At 43.7% G+C, this 25085-nt stretch overlaps 2 protein-coding genes across 12 annotated transcripts in view; one reads left to right on the forward strand and one right to left on the reverse strand.

Annotated features, from left to right (window-relative positions):
* Positions 1 to 25085, forward strand: part of LOC139112706 (agrin) — a 382197-nt gene that overhangs the window by 281594 nt on the left and 75518 nt on the right. The window lies entirely within an intron of this gene.
* On the reverse strand, positions 6643 to 14913 carry LOC139113099 (ornithine decarboxylase 2-like). 2 transcript variants are annotated; one of them, XM_070674013.1, is made up of 7 exons: positions 10554 to 14913; positions 10382 to 10458; positions 10138 to 10310; positions 9757 to 10057; positions 9291 to 9530; positions 9003 to 9211; positions 6644 to 8919 (listed from the first exon to the last, which is right to left on the reverse strand). In XM_070674013.1, exons 1-7 carry the CDS (start codon positions 10735 to 10737, stop codon positions 8886 to 8888), a joined length of 1218 nt encoding a protein of 405 aa, XP_070530114.1. In that variant the 5' UTR covers positions 10738 to 14913; the 3' UTR covers positions 6644 to 8885. The 2 variants fall into 2 exon arrangements, with proteins under 2 accessions (XP_070530103.1, XP_070530114.1); XM_070674002.1 differs by having other exon boundaries at positions 6643 to 9211.

The raw sequence follows: 25085 nt of genomic DNA on the forward strand, positions 1-25085 counted from the left end.
TCCCCCCCCTGCCCTGCAGTCCCGCCGTCGAGTACCACCCCGCTATCTTCCTATCCTGCCGTTTTCTTCGCGCTGCCTGCATTTGGGCGCAATGGCAGCAGCGCGCTTCGCTCGCGCACAAAATTTAATTCCATTTCCTTTACTGCGCGCCGCCGCGATTTATAACCACGCGGAATGCGACGGAAGCCATCGCGCACGCATAAAAACATTCCGGAAAATTAATAATTTTTATTATTTTCATTAACTGCATTTATTCTTCCTTTTTGCTCGAGAGATCTTTTCCTTTTAGTACGTTTCGTTAAACATTTTTTTTTTTTATTTAGTTTCTTTTACGGCCTATGCCTCTCTCAGCTAATTTTAGAGCGACGGTTGCGTTTCCTTTTTTTCCTCTGCCGCTTACAATTATTCCGCCGTGCCCGTGAAAATTTATCTAATAGGATACCATTTCCGTTACGCGTGCCAGAAACGTTGTTTTCCGTTCCTTCGCCGGCGGTCCAACTTCGCGCGACAGCATTTTCGTCTTCTTCGCTCCAGCCCGTCGCAATGGGAACACGTTGCTCCTTGCGAAATTTAATTCCGGGCGCCCATCGCGATCTCCCCCGCCCCCGCGATGCCGGGAGCACGGGTACGATTTATAACGACATTGAGCCGACGCGTATATTCCGGCATTCGTATAGCGGGCGTAAAGTGAGCGTAATTATACGCGTGATAAACGAGGGGAACCACTGCATTCTCCGGTATTATTGCTTCTCCCCGACCGATGTTGGAATACGTCGCGTTTTCCGAATGAAAGTCCCGCCGCCGGAAGGAGAAAAAGCAATTCGTTTTTTTTTAATTAAGATCGAATTTTAAGGACAAGAGGGAGGGTGGGGAGCCAATGATTTACGTTACCTTCGAGTCTGTCGAAACTCTCGACAATTTACCGGACCCCTCGAACATCTTAGCTCGTTGAAAAGACGCAGTGCGTCAAAATGCACTGTAACAATAATCCGGCAACAACAATTCCGAGAACCTCTACGTGCTCCAAGAACACCGACGCGCCCCGAAAAGATTGCTTTATATTTCTTGCGTGCTCGTGTCTGTTAACATTTTCCTTCCTTATTCCCCTTCATCCAGTTACACCGCGGACGAGCTCGCGTTGCTTTTTGCAAAATTTAATTCAAACGTTAGGTAGATATTTACGCGGGAGCTTTCCTACATTTTTAATCCTCATAATGAACAAAACGTGCAGGCAGTTTGTCATCTTTCGTATTTATTCACACGGTAATATTCGTTTTAGTTGTTGATACGCTCATTATGGTCACCGCCTTTAATTAACATTTGCAATTCGCAATATATTGACTGCTATTTGAGGAAACTTATTCCGGCATTGATTTTTGTGCCCGTTAAATAATCTCAATTTTCATCCGCGATACCTACTCCGGAGCGTGCAAATAGCGATTTCGCTTTAAAATCCGTTTCGCTCTCCGTTTTCCCTTTCTTTCACTTGCGTAATCAACGCTCGCGCGCGGGATTAATTTGCAATGCGCCTGAAATATTTAAACGAGAAAGCGAGGGCCATCGCTTTTCCGCCACTTGTCTCTGCGCCTCGCCATTTTTCTTATTCCGCTCGCGTGCTTATTTCTCTTACCTCGGTGGCGGTGCCACTCGCGGCGGAAACGCGTTGCCCGCGTAGCGAAATTTAATTCCGGCACTCCGGTTCCAGCGCCCGTGCTTCCGCGCCTCACCTCCACGATTTATAATGACACCGAACCAGCGCGCCGCCGTGTATTCGCATAGTAAGTTTCGGTATTGTTGCGGATACAGCGTGTAATATCACCGTGAAATATCACCCGATCCACGGGGCACTCTATAATATCACCTTCCACCGCAATTACGTCGAGGGGGGATACTTCCGAATGACCGGACGCGGCGTTCCTGCAGTTTGTTCGCGCCGTACGGGGAACTGAGATTAGATTAGACCAATTATACGAAACGTGTTTCCGCGCAGGCGAGCGAGAATAAAGCGAGGCTGCGTATAGGCGCGAGAACTAGGACTAGACGACTAATCTGGAGCCCCTCGACTGCACGTAACGTAAAGTGCGTTCTACTGCGGATGAAATTATTTTAGAAATTCTTCAGCCGCGCGTATAACGTTTCCTACGACCACTGACGAAGGGAGAAAAGTATGAAACATTGAGTAGACGACGCGAGGAGAAGTCTCATTTGTTTCAATGCCGAAAACGCTACCGCAACGTTCTGCCAGTCCCGCCTTAACGAAATTTCTCTTTGCGACTTTATCCCTTCGTGTGACCGAGTGGACATCGCGTCCTTAGAGAAAGGCACAAGAAAGTTCACTTTTACGCAAACGATTCCTCGCGAGCGCGCTTCTTTGTGGCTTGTACACGCCGCGAATGCCGGGAATGCAATCGAGCTGAATTGTCCGCCGACTTGCGAACCGAAAGTTGCACCCCAGAAGAGTTGTTTGTAGTTCTTCGCGGCTGACTATAAGGTGCGAGTGTCACGTGGCAAAGAGCGAACCAAGTATTTCGTTCACGTGGCAACGGCGTCGCGCAATTTCGCATCTAAGATACTACGCCCTTCGAACCGTTATCCTTTCCTTCGCTCTCGAGCTTTATACCTCGCCCGCGCGCTGAAAGCTCGACGGTTCTGTCGAAGTGAACGAAGACGAAGGATAGATCGATTTGAAAAACGCAATATGAGCACGAATATAACTGTCTGATCGTTTCGCAGCAAAATCCTATTTACAGTCCTTTATTTTTATTTATTATACATTGAGATGTGCATAACTAAAAATTAATAACGGCGTAATTTTTTTTTTTCTTTTTTTTATCAATTGCAACGTTGACGATTATATATAAATACGTCGAAAGGATATCAATTAGCGCATAATGCAAAATAATTATTTGCACGTAGAGGAAAAGTATCCGCGTGGATTATTCGAAATGGAAAAGGATGCAATAGATGTAAGAAAATGAATTATACGTCCCGGAAATTTCGACAAATTCTGTGCAAGCCGTCTTAATCCATTCTCAGGCGGAAGTTTCAATAAGAGGCATGAGTTATGCGTCCCTCGTAAAGACTTGTGTCTCTCTCGCTCTGTTTCTCTCTTTCTCCCTTCGTTTTCCTTTATCCTACTCTTTCCCTTCCCATCTTTATCGTCTCCCGCCCTCTTCTTTTTCTCACGACACTCGCTCCTTCTTTCGCGATTCTTTTTCTTTCTCATTCCGCTCGACCATCGGACGCTAATCCTGAAAAAGAGCACGAGTCGAGCTTCCTCGCGAGATCTGGAAACGACCGAGCTTCGCGCGACGGGATACAGGATGCGCGAGCAAAGGCAACGCAGTCTCATTAGCAATAATCATAGCTTCCTTACAGATTTATAGAGGAGCTTAGTAATTTAATCTCACATTGTAGGATGGTTCGGAAAAGTGAACGATTTCCTTTTTCCCTCCCAAGTCGTAAACATTCAAGCGTGTACTTTTATATAAAATAGAAGAAAGAAAAAGAAAAACTTACCAATCTGCATGAACTTCAGCGGAGTTGGAGAATTCTGTCGATAACTGTAACATAAAAAGAAAAATATTAATGTAGACATGCTAGTATATTAGTTAATAAAATTATTGAAAAAAAAATGGTAAAATACTTTCTACCGCAATTTTAATTTCGCTCTCAAACAAAATTATGTAATTAATTTTATTTTTTTTTAACGATCCGAACGTCGCGAGTATTCGCGATACACCGAAGCGGAACGACGAGCGTGATTTTTTTCTGTCCTTCGCCAATCCCCTTTGAAATTATTTATATGGATAATATTCCATTTTTACGTTGTTCCGGGACGCGTCCGTGGAGGAAAGGCGAGCGCAGCGAGAAAACTGCAGCCGGAAACGCCCGTTAGTTTAACGACAGCCGGAAAATCGAGTTCAGCTGGTATTGTCTCCCGCGCGACGTTATACACTTTCAAGTCTTCGCGTTCGCGCGCGTCCCCACTCGATCCAGCTGCATTTCGTGTACACAGCATTCTGTTATATCTCCTGCGATATTTTCCAGACAAATATATAGAATAGCTGGCGTAAAAGAACTTCCGTTCACGCGTCCGAACGAAATTGGCAGCGAGGACCCAAGAACGGGGTGAGAATCTCGACAGAATTGTCGCGGCAGATATATATATATATATATATATATAATTTCTTTCGTGCTTATTTTCAGTCACTCGGCATTCGCCGCCTCGCCTACAAATATATTACCGGGAAAACGGGGGGAGGGGGGCTCGTTCAAGTCGCTTACACAGCTAATACAAATATCTTGCGCGGGGACAAGATGTATTCTTTGGCACGCGGCGCTCGCGAGCGGAGGAAGTAAAAAAAAAAAATCTATCCCGCGACGAGGGCTCAAATTCGCGTTGGAAAAATAGCGAGGGTTTTTACGAAAAAGAGCGAGCGTAGGTGCCCGTTTACTTTCCGGCGGCGAATAACACGTTCGATTCCGAGACGTTATTTTATTTTCCTCGAGCGTTCGCTCCTCAAGTGGGCCTCGCCCTCGTGCATTTGGCTGAAACATCCGCTCGATGTCAAGTGCTATTTGGATATGAAAATGCCGCGGAGGAGGAAGGGGGGAGTGGCTGCTGCTACAACCCTTGTAACGAGTCTCCGGAGCGAGCTCGTCCCGTGGACGACGACCCTCTTTACGGCGGAGGGGAAACGGATCCTTTAGAATTCCAGTAACGACAGAAACGCGCGCGGCGGTCGGACGGGAGGAAACGATCGTCTCGAAAAGTAGAGGGACAGCAACTCTCGTCGGGGAACGACGAAAGAAGGGGGATTGCTCGGGGTAAATAGCAATTAGGTACGCCGATTCCTTTGATCCGCTCCGACGCGGCAGAGTCAACCCCTCTTTTTAGAGCATCTCGAGATAAAAAATGCGAGTGTGTACAGAACGAACTCTCCTGAGAATTATCGTCGTCGTTGTGTGACGAAAGCGAGACGTTAAATTCGACTCTTTCGATTTAATTTGCGACGCACGTTGTGTAAAATATAATACACAATTAAAGAATAGATAATGAGTAATTTTCATTTTTAATTTAATTACGTTTAAGAAATCGGCAATTGCCGGCTGAGGTATTTGTAAAGTTCGTAAAGAAATTTATTGACTAATCGTTGCGTGCTAATGGTTGCAAGCGCATTGTAAACCGCAGCCGTTTCTGCATTTCGCGATTCCGAAATACAGTCCGCGTGTTATGTAACATTAATTCACGGTAAGTACAGCGGAATTAAGCTGATTGAATTTTCACAAAGGATGTTGATGCGCGCGCCCGTTGACTCATAAAGTTCGCGTTATGTTTTTAAGCATAAATTGCATGCGTGCCACGAGCAACGTTGTATTTTACCAAAACCGCGCGTTTGCCGTGAATTAATTAAATGATCGTTACATCGTATTTCGGTACATAATAATATATATCGCGCATTGAAGTAATAATACTTCAAAGGATCCGAATAGCTTCCAAATAATGTGGCAGGTCTCAAACTCGTTAATTGAAATTACAAATAAATAACGAACGCACGGTGTTTTATATCTGTCAAGCTTTGTGATACGGCAAGCAGCGTACAAAGTCGCGCATTTTTTGCTTGAATAATTAATTATAAATAATGTCGTCGAGACGCGTTACGCGCGCGGAAATGATAATTATCGCCGAGACGATTTCAAAGTAACGAAATAAATAATAAAAGTTCGATTAGCAATTAATCCCAACGATATCTCTCAACTAATCGCCGACGTCGGAACAAACCAGATAACAATCCTCGAACGACCAATTAATCCTACGTTGAATTAAATTATTATATATATATTAAAAATTAAAATCGCTTTGATTTAATTCACATGTTAAACTATACGATTTTTATCTATTTTTTTTTTCTTTTCTTTTTTCTTTTCCTAGCTTTTCTAAATTACACGAGAACATCTGAACGACAAGCAAGCCGCTTGTTAACGGTAGAAACGTAATTTATTCCGTTGTACGTACTCCTTTAAGCGTGATAATTATCTGCCAGTTCGTCTTAATGAATTTATGCTCCAATTCCTGCTAATCCTTCTGCGCGGAAAACGCGTGCGTCGAATTGAGACACACGTGGCTCACGGTGGAGCGCGTGCCCGTACATGGACCGGTTATTGATTCAGCGCGACCGCAATTCAAAGTTATTAAAGCAGCGTCATTCACAGTGTGACGCGCATGAAATTGGTCTTGCCGCCGAAAATACGACGTACGGCCGAAATACGAGAGGCAGGAGAAAAAAAAAGGCAGGCTATCGTCATCGCGATGGCCCTCGCGCGACCCCGATTCTTAATCCGTTGCTAATCGATCGTGTATTTGCGGCGGATATTTGACAACCGATTTGCCATTTTCTTCTTCGTGAAAACTGCGCGGCAAAGCCAATCGAAGCCGCAAGCTAAAGAGAGAAACGAGAAAGCGCCGAATTCCCGATCGGAATTAACCCGGTTATTCGAACCTACGAGCGAAGGGGGTCGATTCAGAAAGCTAAACTCGCGATAGATCGTCGCTCGTAATCCAACCTTATCTTTCATATTCGCTGTTGGACGATATTTTCAGCCCTTCCTCCCTCTCCCGCCCCCAAGTTTTGCCATGTAATCCAATAAGCGATTTTCGCGTAATGCATTTATACAGCAAAACTCTAGATATTAGATATATTTTTTTAATAAACTACAAATTTTAGATATAATTACTTATTTGGTTCTGACCTCTTAACGAAAATATCGCGTACATTTTGCCGCTAAATAAAATATATCTCGTCTTATTTTTTGATAAGTGCATTTGTGTAAAATATCTCGGTGTTAATCTCGCAAAGCAAAGAACTATTTCTATTCGGATCGATAAGGAAAAGTGTCTCGGGCGTGTTTAGAAAAAGATGCGGTCGGTCCCGCAGCATTTGTCAGTCACTGGAATATTAGCGGGCATAACGATATCGCTGCCGAAGTCGGTGCACTTATTAGCACGCGCCTCTATGCATGGCATCGTGCCAACTAGTTACAGACCGACCCGTGGGACAGAGGTGAAGTCCAAGCGCGTACTCGGCACCCGGAAATCGGGCTATGCATACTTAGTGCTCAGCCGCCTGCCCGGGTCTCCCGCGGGATGAGAAAGGGACATCGGAAATAGAGAAGGTAGTAAAAAAAAAAAAGAACCCGAAACGAAAAGTGAAATAGACATCGCGAGATCGCAGCCTTAACAGCGACATCGATCTTCGTCCGCCGTTTAACGCGCTGAAACGTATCGCGCACGCGAACGATGATTTTTATTCTTAGAAACTGATTTTGAATTAAAGAAATTTTTCTTAAATTAATTTGACGCCTACGAAATATTATTATTTTATTAAATACATTTAACAGGTTTTATAAATAAATTAGTAAAGACGTCGGCCGGATATTTTTAAATCGCGGGGTCCTCGAAAATAATTGCAGCTTGAATGTTAACAAGTTCAACGCATTGTACTCCGAATTTCGCAGAATGGAGTCTCCGGAATTGGGCTGTAGCGCCGTTTTTACGAAGGATTAATGGACAATCATCTCTTTGTACGGCATCTGCGAATGATGAACGCGGCGGTCGTTTGTGCCACTTAACTCTAAACGACTGTTACGAGGATTATAGATAAAGATGAAAGATAGCGGAGCAGCGAGGATCGATGTCAATGGGCGCACAGACCGCGGCGCGGCGAATTTTCTCAGTTCGCGATGAAATATGGAACGTTCCGCCACTCGTTTTGTTCGGTGCTCATTAAAAGGCGCGCAGTTTCGGGATGAAGTTGTGTACTTTTTATAACCCGCCTCGGCCGCGGTTCTTATCTGCGCCAGCGGGGTTTATTGTTGGAAATAAAGATTAGCCGGATAGTTATAACGTAATGTGGCCTGGTCATGTGTACGTAATCGCAGGGTTATTTGCATCACTCGGCGCACGTGGATCGCTCGTGTATTCGACGAAAGCCTACCGTTACTCTTTATTATCACGACTGTGTAACATGCGTTTAATCAATTACATCTTGTGCAGTTTGCAACCATTAGCGAGACGAAGATAAGAATGATATATGCCCGATAAATTTAAAAATTAAAATAAATACGTAATTGGCATTTATGCGAATAATCTAACCAGCAAGTGCGATATGCATTAAAATAATAAAACAATATAATATTACGTACGTTAATATTAAAATAATAATTTTTTTTTCCCTGATAAATTTGATGTTTTATTAAATGAAAAGCTTGCGTTAAATATTTATGTTTTATGCGATTTTTCGGAGGGGAGGGGGAGGGAAATATTTTTAAATACACATAATTTTTATGTAGATATAAAGACACTAGCCACCGGGTTTTTCTAATAAATGGCCTCGCAGCTGGAATCGGGAATCCATTGAATATATTGGAAAGAGCTAACGTGTAAGCGCCCATATTTTTCCAAACTAACCAATCGCCTATGTGTATAAAATAAAGCTCAGGCAATAGAATATCCTTAAGTATGAAATCGGCCGAGTCGACAGTCGATTTCCGTATATTAGATACTAATTTTTAATTGCTCATCGACGACTATGACAAATAGATAGTTACGCCATGCGATTGATAAAAAGAAACATCACTTATTTTATTTTATTTCTACTTAAATAGATTTCGGTTGACGATAACATTGTCTACATATAGATTAAGTTATTCGTACTCAAGCATTTCAAATTATAACTTAATCGTTTAATGAGTGTAGAATTAAATGTACATATAAGAGCGTTTAGCTTAATTTATGGAACAAGCTTTAAATTTTATTTACATTTAGTCATTTAATTATTCTCGTCTAGTTGTATAATTCGATGGATTTTGTAAAACAATACTTCTCATACCGAGTTAATTTGCTCTTTAAAAGCCTTCCTGAAAGCATTAACAAAATTTAATTCATACGTGTTATTTATTTAAAAAATTCTATTATTTGTATTGCATTGTTTTCAAAATACCATTGGCTCTGTCGAATAAATGGGATCACAATTGGAATCGGATATCCGTTGAACGGGCAAGCCAGCGCAATTGTATAAGCTCCCATGTTTTTCCAAACTAACCAATCACCTATGCGAAGCTCGGGCAATTTCACATCTTTGAGAATTAAATCGTACGAGTCGGCGGTCGGTCCCCATACATTAGAAAGGAATTTCTCTTCGCTCGCTGGCTACGATATTAAATCAAGTGTTCCATCTTATCAATTAAGAATTTGTTCGGCACTTACGCGTAACGAAATGTAAAATTACTTTGTAAAGTAACTGTGGCATCCTAGATTCCAAACCCAAAAGCTCCTCTATGAAAGAATGGTATACTCCACAAGTTATATAATACATTCTTATTGATACCCCGTCTTTCGAAATCACTTTTTTCGAATGCAAATGCGAGGCTAAAGTGAAGCCGGTAGTTACGTAGTACCTTCCCGGCTCGCTGATAATTCTTATCCCAGAGTCGAGATCCCGTATCGCGTCGTTGATAATACCGGCGAACTAAAGGGATTACATAAATATATATATATTGCCCTAAGAAAGACGCAGATATCTCAAAATCTTATCTAAATTCACGTATAATTAAATGTTAAATATTTAAAAGCCGTTTTTAAATTTTTATTAATTTTTTAAGTAATATTTAATTTCATGTCTAACGTTTTAATCGATTATCTTGATGCACGAAAGATGGCGGTTATCGGAGAGTAACTATACATCTGTATTATACCTTGTCAATGTCCGTTCCATTCTCGCCCGGAAATCCACCGCCGATGTCGATCAACTGCACCTTGTCGCACCCGATTGCCTTGGAGACAGTAACTAATTGTTTGCACAACGCGATCCCCCTGGCGTAAGCCTCGAGCTCCTCGCACGGGCTACCAACGTGAAAGCTAAAGCCGTGTAAATTCAGCCCGAGATCTTTCGCAAGCCGTATTAAACGCACGGTTTCCTCATCCGGTTCGGAACCGAATTTTAATCCCAGCTGTATCGGCGTTTTCTTCGCGTCGCATCGTATCCGTATAACGACCCTGCCGCACACGAAGGCGTTCGAAATAATTTACGATAAGTCTTAAAAACGGCAAATTTTACGTTGCATCGCGCTACTCACTCGGCCTCTGGGAAAATATCCTTGATTTTGTACAATTCACTTTCGTTATCCACCGTCATCTGCTTGACGCCGGCTTGTTTAGCGTACTTTATATGAGACGGATACTTAGTAGGATGCGCGAAAATAATCCGATCGCCGTGCACTCCGTGCTGCATTACCTCTTTTATCTCATGCTGTTGAAGGGAGATTACAATTACTTTCAAATATTTTCGCGAAACGTTTAAAGAGAGATTTAAAGATTTACTTCAGACGCGCAGTCGAAACAAGCGTTCAAAGCTGCCAGAACTTTAATTACCGTCGGATCCGGATTTACTTTGACTGCTGAGATAGTAAATGAAATTAAATAAATATTAAAAATCTACGTCACGATAAGTGAACGATTGAGAGAGTGTAAGAACGAAGTGATTTTCAGATACCGAAATATGGGGTGACTTTGGGTAACTTGGCCGTCCATTCCCGATGTTTCTTTATAATATCACCGATGTCTGCAATGTAAAAAGCCTTCTCTTGGCATTCCGTGTCAACTAGATTTTTTATGATATCCATTTCATCCATTTTATCGTCGAAGACTTTTATTTCGTCGAAGGTAAATTGTGCCATCGTTGAAACACGACGTATTTGTAAAATCACAATAGAATCTTCAATATTTAAAACTTTCTAGAAGTGTTAAAAAATTATTTTCTAAAGTTTTGTCACAATTAACTAATATTCGAATGGTAATTCGGATTAATTAAATTGCGATAGGTAAATGAATATCACTTGACTTACAGGATTGTATTTTATAAATCGAGGCTCCCAGACGGATGGAACTATCGAAATTACCGCGCGTGCGGGACAAGGTTCTAAACGCGAAGTGATCCACGTTGCGAGCGTGATCCTCTTATACGTATTGCGCGCATATGTGTTCGTGTATCGTTTCGTTTATGGCCTGACTAATACCGCTGCGAATTGTTGCGACTAATGGAATTTTAATTGCACGTACTTAAGTAACAAATACATTAAGACAGACAAATAAGTAAATTTCACACTGTCCTAAACGCTCATATATGTACCTGTTTAACGGTTCTCACTCTTAAAAATGCTCTGTTTTACTGTACTTGCAATAATTAGCATATTTATTCATACCTCAGTCATGTTTCAACTTGAAATATGCACATAGTTGTAGCTTATATCCTGAGATAATACCTCAAAGTAATTTACTCGCGAGTTGTCGCGTATCACAATTATTCATTTAAATTTTTGTAATCGTGAATATCGACGTTGTACGAAAAAAAAAAATTATATACTTTTATATTCGAAACGTGAAACCACTGGACGAATAACATTAACTCGTGAAATCATTATCGTTAATTAAATTATTTGAATTCAGTCAGTCGATAGAAATCTTATATAAACGCATGGACGATTCATTATACTTTTTTCCTGCATCGTGAATAATTGCATTTTTCACGTAACAATCAGGTTTTACAATTTATATAATTAAAAAACGACGGGAGATTAAACAACGAAATATTTATTACGCTGAAAAGCGAAATAGAAACTTTTCAAGAGATATCCAGAGACTCTCTGGTTTACTTTTATTAAATTTTGCCCTTATTTTCTATCGGAGTTCTTCTATTTGCCCTCGAAAATACTTGTTGTCGATGCAAACGGTGGCAGATCTTCCAGCGAATTTCTTAAGTGCAAAGGAAAAGGGTCGTGAGCCGGTGCCTTATCTATAGCGACCTAATTATTTTTTATTCCCATTTCCCGGAAGTAGCACAGAATCAACAGTGCAACTTTACGGACAAGCTAATTATAAGTCTGAAGTCCGACGAGAACGTAATAGATGATAAACAAACGTTTTTTTTTTCTTTTTGCAACTTTTTAACATACCGAGACATTACAATATTTTTCGTTTACGAAGGCTTTGTTTCGTCGTTAATGACCATGACGCACGGCGAAAAAAGAAACCATCGACTCTTTAAAGAATAAAAAAGTTTTTTCCTATCACGGTCGTAAAGAATAACTTGGTAATTAATGCCATTCATATGCCACGCAAGATAAATTATCACCTACTCAACCTATGTTATTTAAATAGTTCTAATTACGGTGACAATTTAATTGCGATGTTTTATTTAAAAAAAATATATATATGCAATATAATATCTAAATTAAAATTAATGAGAAATTTACGAGTTCTATCTTTTATATTTGTTTATTAATATTCGCGAAAATTAATAGAGAAAAAGTAGCGAGCGGGAAAAGCTATGGGAAGAACTAAAAATGACGTAGGACGACGGTGGAACAGTATAATCACGAACCGTCCTTAAATTTCTTATTTCAAACGTACCTTTTCCCTACATTTTGCTCGAAGCCATGAAAATTAGAATGCCGTTTCCATCATCATTACAAAACTTTTCCGTTCGCGCTCCCTCTCGGTTTGTTCAATAGCAATCTTGTTCTCTTAAACTTTGTTATTGAGTTTTACAATAAAACTCCGCGCACGTAGCCCCGACAATGAAACATATTTTCAGTTCCGCGACTCGTCCTATTATATTCGCGTATGACTGTCATTTTCATAAAGGACGAACGACGCGGAAGATTCTTAAGCTCATGCCGCATTCACGTATTTACCAGCTAACTGGTCATCCGACTCGCTTTAAAATGACGCTTAGCCCGGGGCCAGCCGTTCTTCGCAATGGTTTCTAAGGGGAGAAAACGAGGGGGCAAATAGGGCGGAAAATAGCCCGTTCTCTACTAGAACAGTTTTGGGGAAAACGGGAGAAAATGACCAGCTTATACGTGCAAGGCTATTGGCCTGCATCGCAAGAGAGCTTCAATTGCGAAATTGAAATTGGGGAAAAACCATAATCGTAAAATCGAAAATTTTAAACAGATAATTAAGCTTGCGCAATTAATTTTTTTAATTTTATTTTAAAAAACAAACTTTAATATTTTGTTTAAGCTTGAAGACAATTTTTTTTTTTAATGCAAGAAATAGCAATTGAAGACTTTCGTTACTTGAATTTTCGTTCGAGCCGCCTGCGCATTGTTTGTCAGAGTGCACGTTTATTATTTAGACCGAGTTTATGTAACGAACTAACATGTCGGCCTCTGCGGGTCGCAAGCCCGTTGACGCAGACCGTGAATTAAACCCCAAAGAAGTCGACGCACGTTCTGGGAACACCCAGTCGGCGAAGTAGCGGATTTCCTGCACCCGTACGTGTACAGACGACGTCGTTTCGGTCTCCCTCCCTCCCTCCCTTTCCCTCCACCTCTTTTTCTGCCCGGTGGGAATGGTCCGTGGAATTTGAATTTTACAGTGGCACGATAGCGTTCGGTTGACCCCGTGCACTTACCGGATGGCTCAAAAACCGTATGAAAAGAAAAGGAAGGAGTCGAGCCGAATTTTAGCTTGTTATCGCCGGACACTCGGTTGAAGCGAGATAAAACGAATCTTCGGTTTCTTTAAAAGTGATATTTCTCACCGTGAAGGAGTTGCATTTTTGTTTACGGGCGTATGTTAACTTCAGAAAATTTGTTTGCGGATCAAAAAAAAAAAGTTTTTCTCTTGCGCATTAATCAACGTCACGATCATGCGTCTGATAACATTCGCGCTGGCACGACGGTACGGTACCACTTCTTTGATATTCGTTAGTACGTCACGCGTAATATCCGAGCGGACGGCCGATGATGAATTTGACGCTCTCGCAGATTGCCGCGTCGCGCCAGACAATGTCCATGTATTTTTTTATATGACGAAAAACATTGCAATATATATATATATATACATATATGTATATATATATTACGCCGTCCCGCCGTGCTCGCGATACGTAAAATTGCACGCGTTGTTGGCAGCTGTCGCCGTCGGCCAGCCGTCCCGCTGTCGTCCCGTGTTTTTGACGCGATGATTCCGTCGATTCGCCCCGACATGATAGTTGCCGATTGATTGTCTATCGATCCGCTATTGCGCGGCATCAATTCGCGCGAGAATAGCCGGCGCATAGTTCAAAATCCGCATAGCGCGCCGCGCTAAACCGGAATTCGCGCATCTCGTCGCGAGAAGACCTACCGCCGGACGGCAGGAGCAGTTGATCGTTACGGCGAAATAAAGTTGTAAGGAAAAACGAAAACGAGGGGAAGAAAACGAAGGCCTCAAAGTGAAGAAAATACTTATAGACGGGGAAATCGTGGCGGCCGAGAGGATTGATACTTTTAAGTTTCTTGGACACATCCGGGCGCACGTGTGCGTGCGAGCGGCTATTGTTGTCGAGGAAAGTTGGACGATAAATCAGACGAACAGTCGTGTTACGCCGTTAATAGCGCACCGGCGCGCAGTTACGCCAGCTGCCGATCACGTTTCGGGATACGTCGAGACGTAATCGCAGTTCCGCGCAAGTTCCGCGGCAGTATTTCCGCCCGCGTTTCACCTCTTTTCCCTCCTTTTCCTTCCCCTCCCCCCATCAAGAGGCCGGCCTCCGCGAAATAATGAAGATCCCTTTTGCGAAAACGCGCCACGTTTCTTGCATGAATATCCTGTCTCCGGGGCTCCCGTCATTAAAAAGGCTTACGTAGTCTCGGCTTAGAAGAGAACAAGCTAACAAGGGCGGAACTTCGTACTGCAAACGGAACTTCCGCGAACCCGGCCCGCCCTGCGCTACGTTTTACGTTTCAGAGGAGGGAGGGGTATAAAACTCCCGGCCTGTGTTAAGCCGAGTTCAGAACTTGTCGAGATGCTAGCTGGAGTCGAGAATAGTACACGTGATCGGGGTGTGCGACGGACACCCCGTTCACGTTCCAGCGACAGCTTGGCAGCCACTGCGGGCGGCGCATGCTTGCGCAACCCCTTAGTTGCCGCTAAATTAACCGCTTCCACCCATCTCTTCGCGGTTGGTATCATGTTCCTCATCTTGTTAACCTTGCGCACTTTCTCCGAAAAAAAAAAAAAAATAAAAAAATAAAGGGAGTCGACGGACTTAACTCTCTCGTGTCCAAAAATTAAATTTGCCGCGTCTATCACACGTGCGGAATCATACGTACGTGCGTGTGAGCCGTATCTTTTTGCTCTTCCCTCGTAATTATTTCCTTCGCAACGATCGCTGTTTCAAATTAGATTCGTCAAATTAAATTCAACTCCTTTCCTTCCGGAACGATATTTGACATATTTTAAAGATCAAAATCGACATTGATACTAATGATTTTTTAACAGATTACTTTTTTCTACTTCTGATAAAATTGAAAATAATAAAGAAAGAAAATGGGAGCCCGCTCTCGTTTCTCAATCATCTAAAATTCAGGCATCGCGCGGTCGATCGAGAGATTCCCGAGCGGCGTGCTACGATACATTCGCGGATTAATTCAACATTGTTCCCGCCGTAAATCGCGTGACTCCCGACGACTTCTTGGATCAGCGTAATAGGTATGTCGCTCACGTACACTCCGAATGCACAACACCGATCGGGGTGGCCGCGAGGCTGAGGGGGAAGGGGGGGCCGTCGGGGAAAAGTGAGGCACAATAATTGACGCCACTTCGAACACGAACCCGTCCCGGGGTAACATCGATCCGAGATTACGCTCGAGAGTGCGAACGCTCCTTTCTTTAATCACGCGACAGCGACGGCAACCTCTGTAAAATCCTTTTACCAGCGGGAAGTCAACATCCGACCTGATCAGATCTATGTCTCTTATGCGCGCGACAAGGAACGAGTTCCTCTACAACGTAACACAAAACCCTGGCTAGCCACCATATTTACAGTCAAATATTTGATTGGACCTGCCGAACGAATGCGCAAACATCGCCGCGCGCTGACCGGGAATTAAAATAGAGAAAACGTGTACACGATACTTGTAACCTCAGACTCGACTCGGATCGAGTTATATCGGCCGACCGTAGTCGAATTTTTTACTTGTTTTACCTAGCTTCTATCTATTTTTATTTTTATTTCTTTTATTTTTTTTTATTTTATTTTGTATATTGATTTTTTTTGGGGGGGAGGATCGTCGTATTCAATTTATTCCTTTCACATGCCTTCGCAAAAAGTATCGTTTTATCTCGTAAAAAATAAAGGAAAAATTCAAGAATGTTTCAAAAATCGATATCTGACCGTTCTACGAACCGAAGAGCGTAAATTAATTTGAGTTCGATGCGAGTTATTTGCGAAAAAAAAAATTGCGTAAACATCGAGAACATTTTCACGACGTCGGCAGTAAAAGTTCGGGCGCGTGACTAATGTCCGGTTTTGTCGGACTAAACTGACGCTTATTCACTACTGCGGATACCTTTGCTCCCTGCCCTCGGTAGTCCCGTTAAGTTTCCGTTCGTCCTTCGTGCGGAGCACACATACACCCACTGCGCTCGGAAGAGCAAGAATTTCGATTTCGCGGCGGTGAGTTGCGGCTGAGCATGCGAATTCGTGAACGCTGCGTCGGAAAAGCCCGCATGAAAAGGGGACACGGTGGCAGGGCGGGTGCAGTGGGACATGAATTCGAAGAATGAGTGGGAAGGGCGAGTGTACGAAGGGCCAAACGCATGGAGCGAACGGTAGGTAGGTGTGCCACGATGGCCGCGTTATCCACGCTCGAAGGGTCGTGAAAACGGGCGAGATGGCCGAAAACAGGACGACAGCGGGCGAAAAGGGTGGACGGAAAGGGCGACAGGGGTAAATGTTCGATGGTTGGTATACGTCGATCGTATCCACGGAATATCCGCACTATCCTGCGGAAAATCGGCGCGGACTGCTACCCACCACCCACCGGCGGGTGGGCGGGCGACCGGCGAAGCGGAAGGCTGATCACGTAGACGGAATTCCGTGACGTTCCCTTACCGCGCGTCGAACTGAATTAAACCAATCTCGCGAATGGAACGTGGAAGGGGTGAAAGGTAGAATCGGGCGAACGCGGATTTAAATAATTGAAATAAACTGCGATTCGGCACGCCGCTACCCTACGAAAAAAGGGTGTCCTCCCCATTCCACCTTGGTTTCCTCCCGCATTTTCAAACCCTGACCCCGTACAGTCGTGCTCGTCGAGACTGCTATCGCGAACTCGAAGCTTCTTCGTTGATCGCATTGAGATCGATCTGCCATCGCCGGCTTCGTTTGTCTTCGTATTTTGTAATTCAACGCGGCCCGGGTTAACACTCGAGACACGGCGGTCGTGATGTAAACGGGAAGAATAACAAATTAAAAAGAGAAATAAAGAGAGAGAGAGAAAGAACTTATATTTGTCGACGTTGTATATTTTGAAATACCTTTTCGTATATTTCAACAGAGGAGTAAAAATAATTTTTAATGATGGAGCGGAGATAGAAAGAAAAAGACATTTCGTTTATACTCTGAAAAATTCCGCGTAGCCGTATTTGCACAGAGGCTTTTTCCGCTGTATTAACAAAACGCATTGAATTTCATCGGAATTTTATAGCGCGCGATTCGTTAGCGACTTATCTATCCGAGATTATACACCGTCGGACTGGACGAGAAAAATTTATGCTGATATACGGATTTATGATCGGAGCTCGGGAGCCCGGTATCTCGTCCAATTTTAGTAGGACCGTTCCGGGACTGAGGGGAGTACGCCGCGAATCTATAAAAGATTTCGATTTCGCTTTATTACGCTCGGTATGAGGTATCGAACGAGTTCGCGTGCAATGATCCAATCAGTTAATATTCGGAGTAGCGGTTAGTGCAACGAGAATATACATGTACGCCGTGCCGTATTAGAATTTCATTCTCGCTCGAAATAAGCTACTCCGCGAGCTTATAATTTAACAGTCATTACCTATATATCGTACTTTGCGTTTTCGTAACTGGGACTTTTAATCCTCAATATTGAATAAATCTCAACTTTTTAAAACTGCGCGACTAAGGTCGTCCCCGTACTTGGCACAAAGACGCCCGGGAAGATTTACGTCAAACTTGGCTCGTCTTTTTTTTTTCTTTTTTTTTTCTTTTTTTTTTATTCGCGAAAGTTGTTTAAAGAAATCTAACATATTTCCTTCATCTATCTGCTCCGTTTATTTTACAGTTTATATCCTGTATCTGATTAATAGGACTTCACGGATACAAGAAACTCATATAAAACTTTATTCCCTTCTTTCTCTTTCTACCTCCGTCCCTCGTGTGTCGCCCTTCAATCGTTTGTTCGCTTTTTCAAACCGACGAGCCGTTTTCTCCGAGCGATCATTACACTATTGAAGTTACGATCTGTTTATTCACCATAAAGACGAAAGTAAAGAGAGGGTCGCTTTGCGGAAAGGGAGAAATAAAAGCCGCTGACTTTCCCCGTCGCGTTTTTCCTTTCGCTCGCGAATTCGTGACAGATGAGACGCCGAATAAAACGCCGCAGGAAACGTCCTACCTCGCTTTAATTTTATTATCATCGCCTTCGCGAAAACGCCAGGGGCCTCTCTCCCGATTTTCGCCGAACATAAACAACGCGCGAAATATATGGTTCACTTTCAAATCGGCGCTTTCGAGGCGAAGTGTTCGCTATTGACGAAACTTGAGCAGTTTAAACTACTATAACCGTAATAACAGTTCCGAGCTAGGACCGACTAATTTATCGCGCGCGATATAACCAGATTTACACGCTTTCCCCGTCACGCGCTAAAACAATAAGTGGAAGCTGTTCCTTCGATAACGATCATTTAGATTCCGCGCGTTCCTGAGCAAATAAATTTTGTGCACTGCTTTATGCGGTTATAAACATTTTTGTGTGCGGTATTAAATTCGATTTTGCAGCGTACGTTGTTTAAAAAATTTCGCATGTACCTGATCTACATTTAAATAATATTTCACCTAACGAAAAATTCAAAGAACAATTACAAATGACAGTTTGAGAGCGGTACTAAAATCCAGTCAAAGTGACCGGAATCGTTGTTCTCGGTGAAGATAAAAATCAAGATAAAAAAAAAAGAAAAGAAAAGAAAAAAAAACCCTGCCGAGGTAAATTCAGATGTTACCAGCAGGCGGCTGCAGGTCACGCGATTTCATCGACCGCTGTCCCGAACGTAATGCGCAAAAATCATACGGGTTATACGAGAAGGCCGGGATTTCACGAATCGCGAGATAATCCACGGAGTCGGAATGAGAGAAGAGGAGCCGCGCTTTTTATTTCGCGAGGGGAAGGAGGTTCGAGGGGAACCGAGGGGGTAAAAGCGGCGGCCCGAATCTCCCGTCGACGAGCGTTATCGCGAACTCGTTAAAATCCCTTTCCGGACGGGATTCCCCGTTAAAATCCCCCTCCCCTTACCCTTTGCCCCTTGCGAGAGGATTCCGCCTATGCATTCGTCCGAAGATTCATTCCTCATTCTTCGCCGTCGTTTCTCCCACCCGTCGTGGACGGCGACGTCCGAAAAAGCCGCCACCTTAACCGTCCCCCGCTTGGCCTCTCACAGGAAAGTTATAAGCCGGCGGATTATAATGGCGGGGACGATAAGAGAGGGGCAGTGAGAAAAAGGTGAGCACACAGCCGAACCGGGAATCGCTATTAACTCTCGTCGCCACCTTTTCTAGAATCACCCTCGGGATACCGGCGATTGCGCGGCTCCGGCAAGGAAGTTAGAAAGTGAAATGTGTGAAAAGAGCAGATTGATAGACGGGCGCAGAAAGGGGAGGGTAAAAAGCCGCGAAAATAGCGATTAATCTTACGTGATGTTTAACCCTTCGCGCGCTGTCTGGAAATTAAAGTTAACCCGCGATTTGAGCGAAAGCTCATCTTGTTCCGTGTGCCGTACAGTTAAATATATATATATTTTTTTCTTTTTTTGTTTACGGCGAAGAATAAAAACTCAAATTAAACTGGATTACATTTTAATGCAGACGTGTAAAATTTTAGAACGTAAAAAGAAAAATTAATATTAATAAAGTAAAATAACTTACAGTGTTTATTTCGAAAAAGGGTACACTAGCACCGTAAAATATCGTTCGTCGTAAATGTATCGAAATATGGAAGAGGCACGGGAGAAAGATGAGTCGCAAAATTAATAATAGACGAACAGCATTCTGGAATTTGCGGTTTAATCATTACTAACTTAATAAAATGGTAATCCACGGATTTTCAGTTAATTCGCACACGTGCATTTGCGTCAAAAGGACTGTGCGGTGAGTTAATTAAATCGGGGAGACTGAAACCGAGAAGTATCGGTATTCACGCGGCCGCGGCAGTGAAAACGCTGCGTGCGGAAATTACACGGGGGGCCAATTGCGCGGAGCACGGGTATCGATTTCCGTAAATTAGAGACGAAACGCGTAATGTAAACATTTTACTGCGACGAGACGGTTCTCGATGTCGTTTGTGCCTTTGTTCGTGGCGGATCCTTCGCTTGTGATTGCGGGGCGAAATGATTTTCGATTGCCCACCGTCCAATTCCGCCCAGCCATTAATTACGGCACCGCGATTATGTTGTTTCCGATTCTCCGCGCTTTCGTAGAGCGCGAAATTAGACGGCGTGACGTTATTAACGCGAAGCACAGAGACATCCTAGGCACGTCATTCGTAAGATCGCGCCTTCTTATTTTTTAGAACGTACGTGTATTCGTACGTTTCGAAGTAATTGGAAGAAGAGGAAATGACGAATTTTATGATAGCAAACTTAATAACGTCGAGATTAGGTATAGCAATTGGACTCTCTAGATTGAATTTATTGATACATAGTATATGTATACGTATACTAAATCGGTTGATATATTAACCGAGCGAAGAGATATTGTAGGCTCCGTCGAGCGGAACCATTTCTTACCTTCTTGATTTGTACCGGTTGTTTTCTAGCAAAATGTTTTTATGAATAAATCGAATAAAGAGATAGTTAAATCAACGTTATGGAGCCATAATTGTGTAACGCTTCGTATAAAATTAACGGAGTTTGTCTCGCGAGTTTAATTGATAATTTAACGGATATGCAGGCGTCATATTGAATTATTACGGTATATATAGCCGTGGTATCGGCAGTAATTGAATTACGACTTATCGATTCTCTCCAAGAGTCAACGGAATTTCCTAACCGTGTCTGTCTGACTTGAACGGAACGTTTCTATTTGCGGTGCAATCGATCGGATGATTTGAATATAGCGTTGGTCAAACAAGCTGGATGTTCTCTCGGGAATTGAGCAGCAAAGCGTATATATCGTTATCAAGACGAGGAAATTCATTTAGAAACCAATCGCAAGAATGTAGGAAAATAGAACGCAATGAGAGATAGTTTGAGTTACTACAGAAGTTAGAATTAGTTATCGAAACTTACTCTTTGCAGGCTATTTTGCGTTAATACAATATTTCGAAATTCATTCTGCCTATCTCAAAATAAAACTACTAAACTGCATTTTTTTATGACGAATTATACTGAACAAAAAAAAAATCGTTCGCTGCTTCTTCCTTAATTAATCTTAATAAAAAAAAAAAATTTTTTAATTTGACCTGGATCGCTTTATGAGACGCCTAAATCTGATACTTTTGTAATTGCGCATTCCTCAACAATCGCGCGGAAAGAAAACGAAAATATCGAGACAGCTCGGAATCCCTACAGGCAATATCGCCCTGTCTGAGCGTCGCCTTGTCTGAATCTCCAAACACTTGGGCGGAAAAGACGGAGGGCTGAACGGGGGGGGAGGGAGGTGGGATTGTTCTCGCATGAGCGATTTTCTATTTTACATTTCACTCGACCGAGTCCGTCCGGAGAAACGCCACGCGACGTCGGGCACCGTTGTAACTTCGCGAAACAACAAAATTGCTCGGTCCGCCCGTCTGCTGAGGGCCCTTTCCCACCCCCTCTGCACGACCTACCCTCCCCCGATCGCGCGCCGCGACCGAGAAAAGTTCCTCAAGTTGCTCGGCACCACCTTGGCGCGCTTTTCCAGCCGCAAATCCGATCCCGTGGGCGCGGTGAAGTTTTCGAGGTTAGCCCCTCGCCCCGCTCGCCCTACCTCGAGTCACCCCCCTTCTTCCCTCTACTCTCTCAGTCTTCGCGTTTCACCGCGAAACATAGCCGCGGTCGTGCCGAGAGAAAATTATTTATAAACGTCAAAACAGCGAGGCCGCCCCCCCTATTCGCGAGAAGTTGTTGCGGCGTGAAGGGAATTCACTCACCGCAATTCTCCGCCTCGTGGACATCCTTCGCGGAGTTTCCGCACGAGACCTTCGCCACCCTCGCAGCCGCCCGTTCGGCGAACATGATTAGTCGCCACGCTGACGTGAGACGGTAATTTACGAGCGCGAAAGGCGGCGGGATACGAAAAAGGAGGAAATGCACGGGTACCGGAAACCGGCGATTGCCGGCGTGGAATATTGAAACTGCTCCCCTCCCCCCTTCCGTCGTCGTAGCCGCCCGTGCGGATTACCATTGCAAACGGTTTTCGAATTTATATTGAGCGCGTCCGCTACGTAAATATAATCGTAATTTACGTCCCTATTGCGCGACTGGCAAATAAAACGCAAAATTTATACACCGTGTAAACCGAATTACGTCCCGCTTAGGAGCGCGAGGCGTGGAAGCATGAAGAATCACCAACTCCGGAAAAATTCTCGTTCTCCATTATTCGCGGGGGGAATGGGCATGTCACGACGGCGGCCGCTTCGTAAATTCAGTTATTTTTACAAACCGCGGGCAATAAATTACATTTAATATAATTTTGAAAGATAACGCGAAATCGGTGCCGAGAAAAATATATACTCACTGCCTCTTCGCCGCGGTGCTTCCCACCTTCGTGTCCACCGTCGCAGTTTATTTATATTGCTAACGTAAACGCGAGACAAATACCAAATTTGTTGCGCCGTTGCGTCGCGACGTTGCGGACGTTTTATCTGCGATAAAAGCGGCATCGAGAGGTATCTCTCTATCTGTCACGCGCGCGAACGCGTCCGGCATTACATCGTAAGTCTCTCGACACACACGCAACGGGATCGTGCACCGAAATTACACATATATTTCTTCGCGGCCCATAAAACCTACGTGCTACCCTAAATCATAAACTCACCGCGACGTCTGCCAAGGTACTTTGTCCGATAGATCGTAACAAATACATCGCAAACACGCGCCTACAGAGCGCGTTATGCAACGTTATTCAACCGCAATGCATTTCAAATGTGACAAACGTTATTACCCGGCTAGGATTTAAACCGAAAATTTTCTTGGATAAAGTTAAATGTCATTAAACTTTTTACTGTGTTGGTTTGAAAAATTTTATGGAAATTATTAATATTAATTAATCAATTACTCTGATGTCAAACTTTGAGATTTTAACGCAGCTCGGTCTAATGGCTCGAGCGCGGAGAGGAAAGATCCGGTTGCCCTTTCCCTTAATTCGATCCCGATGCGGAGGACTCTTATGTGCAGCAGATTTATGACGGCTCGACTGGGTTATAAATACATTTTCCCTTATAGAGCATGAACAGGTGTTTCGCGAATCATAAACGTGCGTCGCCCCGTAAATCCGCGAACGCTCGCGCGTACATTTTCACGCGGCCGTAACACGGCCGCGTGAGCGCAAACCCGCCTGTGTTCCTTTGTCCCCGTAAATCATAAATTTATGTTCTCGTCGACTGCAAACATATTGCATTTCGCGGCCCGAGAATGGACGTCCCGTAAATTGCCGCGCTTCTACACGCGGTCGCGCATTCGGCATTCTATTCCACTTAACTCCATAACGCTGGAAATCTTTCCCTGAACGTGGCTAATTAAGCCTTTTTTTTATATACGAATTATTCGACAAAATATATTTATTCAACATCGATAAAAAAAAAAAAAACCCAATAATTATAACTTCAGATTTTATCGAAATAATTTCAGGACATCAAATCTCTTTTTTCTATATTAAAAATAATTTTCCTAATCGACATTTTTTCTTTGTATATCGCTGTGCACGTACATTGCGGTTCGAGTAAAGTATTATCGCGCGCTGTACCCTACTTTTACGCGAGCCTTAAAATCCATTGCAGTCGTCTACTCTAGCAAATTTTCAGCATAGCGGTCGGGCGGAGCGGGAACTAATCCGAAAAGTTTCACGGCTAAAGTTGGCCGGGACCGCCGTTTCCGGTCCGATGGCACGCCGTGGGCCATTGGCCGCGCCGCGTTCGTGAACAATGAGCCCCGTGACATTTCGAGCCACGGCTCTTTACTTCCGGTTTTACGAAGCTCCCCGTGCCCACCGGAGGGCAATTGTCGTCGCTCGTACGGAAAAACCGAGGGATACCCGCCGTATTTGCGGCTGTGCCGTAAATCGCTCCTCGCTTCGATCTACTTGATCCCACCGCGTCGCGATTATACAACTGTCCCTGCATTTTATCTATTCGCGAGAAGTATGGAGATCGCTTCGGAAGATAATTTAATATAAGATGTTCCACCTTGAAGAGTTGCGGCTCAGAGTTTACGATTCTCCGTCTTGCGTTACGATAATGCGCCCGTATCAATCCACGAGCCGCGCATTATGCAAAGCGAAATGAATACGTCGAACTCCCCCGCAGCCGACCGCCGTGGAAATTTAATATCGAGTGAGGTGTCCCCCGCAATTGTAACTTGCAGGGGAAAAGAACGAAAAGCGCGAGAAGATCACGGCAACAAACTCTTTGTGGAGAATTTGCAATTCACCGAGCACCGGATCGCAGACGGGAGTCCTCAAAAAAGAGGAAGGAGGGGTTCGTAGTTCGAGCGGGGGGGTCCCGGGCGTTGCAGCTGACGTGGCTAGATATTAAAAATGATTCCCGTCGCACTCGATTTTCGTACTCAATTGCGGCGGTGCACGACGTGCGATTTAATCACGGCCGCTTTGCATAATTAACGTCGCGGGTTGAGACGAAGATTAAGGATATCGATTTCTAATTCGTGCGAGCGAGAAAAGCGCCCGGCACCTCGAAAGAACAATGGGCGAGCTCGGAATCCTCGAGTTTCCAGGAAAGGCCGGCAAAAGCGTCGGGCGCGTGAAACATTGATCTCGGATAAAAGAACGGAGCGCAACCGAAATTCTTTTCGAATC

The sequence above is a fragment of the Cardiocondyla obscurior genome, linkage group LG01 (genome assembly GCF_019399895.1).
Source record: "Cardiocondyla obscurior isolate alpha-2009 linkage group LG01, Cobs3.1, whole genome shotgun sequence".
Classification (NCBI taxonomy): Eukaryota; Metazoa; Arthropoda; class Insecta; order Hymenoptera; family Formicidae; genus Cardiocondyla; species Cardiocondyla obscurior.

Bases quoted from the DNA above. Each gene is read 5' to 3' on its own strand.
- LOC139113099 (XM_070674002.1), bottom strand. From the start codon at position 10,737: ATGGCACAATTTACCTTCGACGAAATAAAAGTCTTCGACGATAAAATG. The intron at 10,311-10,381 runs GTAAATCTTTAA...TCCCTTCAACAG, and splicing joins GTTTCGACTGCGCGTCTGAA to CATGAGATAAAAGAGGTAAT. The intron at 9,531-9,756 runs GTATAATACAGA...TAATCCCTTTAG, and splicing joins ATGGAACGGACATTGACAAG to TTCGCCGGTATTATCAACGA.